Raw genomic sequence first — 4,353 nt, 5'->3', positions numbered from 1 at the left:
GGCTGGAGACTTGAACGGGTTTGAGGGCATAGCCAAAGATTTTGCGGATCATTTGATGGTGGGTTTCGTTTCGTACGGTCCAAGGGTCGGGCTCTCCTGCTGGGTTCCCAGCATGCACTATCGTGCAGGGCGAACCAGCGATCATCACGTGTCCCGGTGGACCCCCATCGCACAATAACGTTTTTCTTTTTCTAATTTATTGAAAATATTTTTTTCTCTTTGCCTTATCGGCTTATCCTCGCGCACTACTGCTGCTGCCACTCCCTGTTCCACAGCCAGTGATTCCACTGCGAGAGGGGATTCTCATGAGGTGAAATCCGCCGTCTGGGTCGTGGCCGGCAGCAAGACAAGAGTAGCGCCGCCCGTCTCTGACGTGCTTCGTCAACTGGAGCCGTCGCGGCTACCGCCACCTGTCTCCGGCGCGCTTCGCCGCCCGGAGCGGTGGGGTTGAAAGGCGGTAAGACGGGAGTCGTCGCCGCTGGCTAGCGCCGCTCACCTCGGTCACGCCGCGCTGCCTGGGGCCGTGGTCTTGGCTGGGGACAAGATGGGATCCGTCGCGGCTATGTCTGCTCACCTCAGGCGCGCCGCGCCGCGCTCGGCCGTGTCCTTGGCCGGCGGCAAAACAGGAGCCGTCGCGGCTAGTGCTGCCTGCCTCCGGCGTGCTCAAGGCCCGGCCAAGGTTCTGGCCGACCCGCTCCCTTGGAGATGGTGCCATGGTGGAACTGCTGCGCTGTCAGCGGTGGCCGAGATGTCGCGCAGTCGCACTAGAAGATGCGAGCTCGATACTCAACAGGCAAAGGTGAGTGATGATTCATTGCTTCATCTACCTCTGTACTAGTATCAGTAGCTCTGTATGACTGTATTAGTAGCTAACTAGCTCTCAGCAATCAGCGTATTGATATTTGCACGTACTGAACTTTCAAGTATGCGATGTATCCATTTTTCTCTGCTTCTCTGCTTTCCAATTACATAGTACAGGGGAAGGGGAAATCACAAATGGGTGAAAGCGCTTTTTAGTAAATGTAGTGCCCAAGACCACATTTAACTAGAAAACTAAACCTCAGTTACACATCTAACATATGAAAAGGAATGACAAGCAACTATTCCATATTCATGTATATATCTTTATTTGAGCATAAAACCATTGTGCATCTAACATCAAAAGGAATGGTACGATAAATTATTACATTGCAAGGTAACTGTTTTGCAGAGCAATCCTGAGATACAAAGTTTATATAGTAATATAGAGCCATTTAAAAGTGTTTATCTTGTATGTGACTTGATTGGCTAGCTACCCAAGACCTGGAAGAACAAAGAAATGATTTCTTGTGAGATATAAATTTGAATTGGGAAATATGACTTGTAATGAACAATACCTTAATTGGCAGCTGGTCTTTTTTGAGGTGTTGGCCATCCCGAGTCTGATAACATTTGGGAACTCTATATACAATGTTGATCCAAAAGTCAATACTAGTGAATGACATGTGCATGTTCATTTTAATTTCTAGCTATTAACTAATAAAATTATACCCGACTTGGTTGAGTACTAGTTGGCAGCTGGTAATTTTGAGATGTTGGCCATCCCGAGTACGATGACACCACATAAGTCTACATAGTGTTAATCAAAAAGTAAATGACCCGAGCATGCTCGTCTTAATTTTAACGATTAACTAAATAAATAAATATACCTGACTCGGTTGAGTGCTATGATAGAAATATGGTTGTTGTGGTCGCAAGCCAAGTAACTGCTGAAAACTAGCAGTGTCTGCCTGCGATAGTGGAGGCAAGCCATGCTTTAATACTTGCAAATTATAGTTATGAGATTGTGGCACCGATGTCATAGTACCCGGCAGTACATGCCAAGATTTCCTGACACCGAAACCTACATGTCCTGCATATGTATTGTAAAACTCATATGCAATATCGTCATTCTCAAATTCCATTCCTATCTCTGGTTTTAACCTTTTGATGTAATAGTCATTTGTATTTCCACCAGCCTCTCCCACATTTGTGGTCTCATGATCTGCAAAACATAAAAATTATCATATACTGATTAGTTTATGATCCAGCTGCGATTCTTCTTTAGTAGGCATTAGCAAAATAACACACGGTATTGACAAGACCATTAGGAAAATATTGATTTTTTTTCTTTGATACAAAAATAAACTTAGGTGGTACTCTGTTAGTAGTGAACTTTGATCCTCAGTAAGATCGAGCTGATGTCTCGTTACTAAACCAACTCATGATGATTCTATGTACTGATGGATAAGAAGCAAATAAATTCACATGATCCAGAGTTTCAAACCTTAAGCATGTTTGTTTATCTACATAGACGAAGGGTAATGGTATAACTTGCACTGAACCTAACAGTTCGTCCTGGTTTCATTTTCAGTGTCAAGATTTGCCCTCTGATGCATAGTGTGTGCAGCAACGTAGGAGTGATCATCCTTCACAGAATTATAATGCAATTCCGAAGGATTAATTTGCATGTATTTGAAGAAAAGAAACGGGGCTATTGAAGATGAAGCACAGGGAGTTATTTCCGAAGGATTAATTTGCATGCCATAGATTGAACTTATTTTTTGGTTGTTTGCTTGTTTTAATCTTATCATCTTCGTATGATAAAAGAGTGTTCATAATCTGTAGGTTCCATGCACAGCAATGTACCTATGGACGATGAAGTGCCAGCAACTTCCATGCTGAAGAACACAGTAGATGCTGATCCACGGAGAAGGCAAATTTTCTCTATCAATCCTGATCTAGTCTCATGTGATCCAGCGGCAATGGAGTAGATCGATGTAAGCCGCAGATGTATGCGACGAAGAGATTTTGGCGGCAATCTGTTGTTACCCGGGAGAAAAAAAAATGTCCTTTTGCTGATTTTCTGGAACATAACTGCAATTACGGAGATACGCTGTGTTGTTTGAGGGATGGAGGTCCACCGGGACACGTGGTGATCGCTGGTTCGCCCTACACGATAGTGCGTGCTGGGAACCCAGCAGGAGAGCCGTACACCGATCCAGGGGGCTGTCGACCGCGACGGCTGCTCGTAGTGTCTTGATCCAAGCTGTTATGGCTGAGCGGAGAACGGTTCGCCTGGATTGGGACCGACGGGTCGGGACCCCCGGTTGCTACGGCGAAGGCGTATGTTTTTCTTCCCTGGCATGCATCTTTGTCCTGTGTTTATGGCTTTGCGTCGATGGCCGTTTGTGCAGCAACCAAAATGTCATAGTATATATATATATATATTTTAGGAGAGTGGTTGCAAACTGTCTTATCATTTCGTATGTTCACAGCCTTAATATTGACATGGTGAGCAATCCCGCAAAAAAAAAAGTTTCCCAAAGCTGGCGAGACTATTCTGGTTCAGTGTCTAGGATTGACTAGCAAGATGCCCGAGCATTGCACGGAACATCAAAATGAATTTTTTTTTTACAAAACATCTGTTGTGATTGACCCATGCAGGAGTAATCCCATGTGTAGAAACTAATGATATCTCGAGAATTTTCTCGAAAAAATGGTATCTTAATAATTTCATCGAAAAATGATATCTCGAGAAAGATGAGAGATAAGGTGAGGAGGAGTGGGGCGTGATGGTGACTGGTGGTCGGACTGGGCGGAGGCATGGGGATGGACGGCGCCGGCAGGCGGCCACTATGCCAGATTATTTCAGAGACTTCCTTTTTTAATTGCTCAGCAATGAGGTTGTGGGAGATAAGGATGAACAAGGCAAGACCTTACCTGTAAATGTGGAGAAATGTGCGGATCTTTTTTATAAAATTGTCGTAGTTTGCTTTCTATCCGTCAGATATAGATCGGGCGGTCTATATTACAAGATGGCAGGCACGCCATCATCATCAACTCGGCTTTTTTATAAGAGTAGAGATTGACATGGTGAGCATTGTGTGAGAACTCCCCCAGATGTCATTGCATTCTATACCCCCAGCTCCCTTTTCACGATGTCATTTTCACGGTTGAAAAACTGAACCACCGTCGTTAATGCAGGAACCATCGATCGATTGATCCGTGATCCCTGCTTCTCCTTTGCAGCGGCAGTCTGTAGGAAGCTTCGATGCATGAAGAAAACGGCCGACTACGCGTGAAACACTTGTCCCTTTTTCAACTTGTGAGACACTTTTCTCTTCTTCAACTTGTGAGGCACTTTTCTTTCCTTGGCAACGCACGAGTCATGCATCCCTCCTCCGCCCGTCGGCTGTGGATTAGTCTCGCTCGCACAACAGCACAGGTGCACGCGGTCGTCCGGCGCTGGAATCTCCAAATCAGCACTCGACCGGGTGCGTGCGGGTGCTCGCGCTTTACGTACAAGTGGCAGGCAGGACTATTCCGGTGCGA

General features: G+C 45.4%; 1 protein-coding gene across 1 annotated transcript; it reads right to left on the bottom strand.

Moving 5' to 3' along the window:
• Nucleotides 1–1,087: 1,087 nt before the first annotated feature.
• On the bottom strand, nt 1,088–2,945 carry LOC123095851 (uncharacterized). The gene is made up of 6 exons (XM_044517423.1): nt 2,668–2,945; nt 1,963–2,023; nt 1,689–1,769; nt 1,531–1,608; nt 1,377–1,440; nt 1,088–1,302 (listed from the first exon to the last, which is right to left on the bottom strand). Exons 1-6 carry the CDS (start codon nt 2,891–2,893, stop codon nt 1,288–1,290), a joined length of 525 nt encoding a protein of 174 aa, XP_044373358.1. The 5' UTR covers nt 2,894–2,945; the 3' UTR covers nt 1,088–1,287.
• Nucleotides 2,946–4,353: the final 1,408 nt, after the last annotated feature.

The sequence above is a fragment of the Triticum aestivum genome, chromosome 4D (genome assembly GCF_018294505.1).
Source record: "Triticum aestivum cultivar Chinese Spring chromosome 4D, IWGSC CS RefSeq v2.1, whole genome shotgun sequence".
In the NCBI taxonomy this organism is placed as follows: Eukaryota; Viridiplantae; Streptophyta; class Magnoliopsida; order Poales; family Poaceae; genus Triticum; species Triticum aestivum.
The sequence above is the reverse complement of the archived record's forward strand: the minus strand, read 5'-3'. Positions and strand labels throughout refer to the sequence as shown.

What these genes read in the sequence shown, in the direction of transcription:
- LOC123095851 (XM_044517423.1), bottom strand. Translation starts at nt 2,893, where the DNA reads ATGTTCCAGAAAATCAGCAAAAGGACATTTTTTTTTCTCCCGGGTAAC. An exon ending in ATAGCACTCAACCGAGTCAG is followed by an intron (nt 1,609 to 1,688) that starts GTATATTTATTT and finishes AACACTATGTAG; the next exon opens with ACTTATGTGGTGTCATCGTA. An exon ending in CTAGTACTCAACCAAGTCGG is followed by an intron (nt 1,441 to 1,530) that starts GTATAATTTTAT and finishes CATTGTATATAG; the next exon opens with AGTTCCCAAATGTTATCAGA.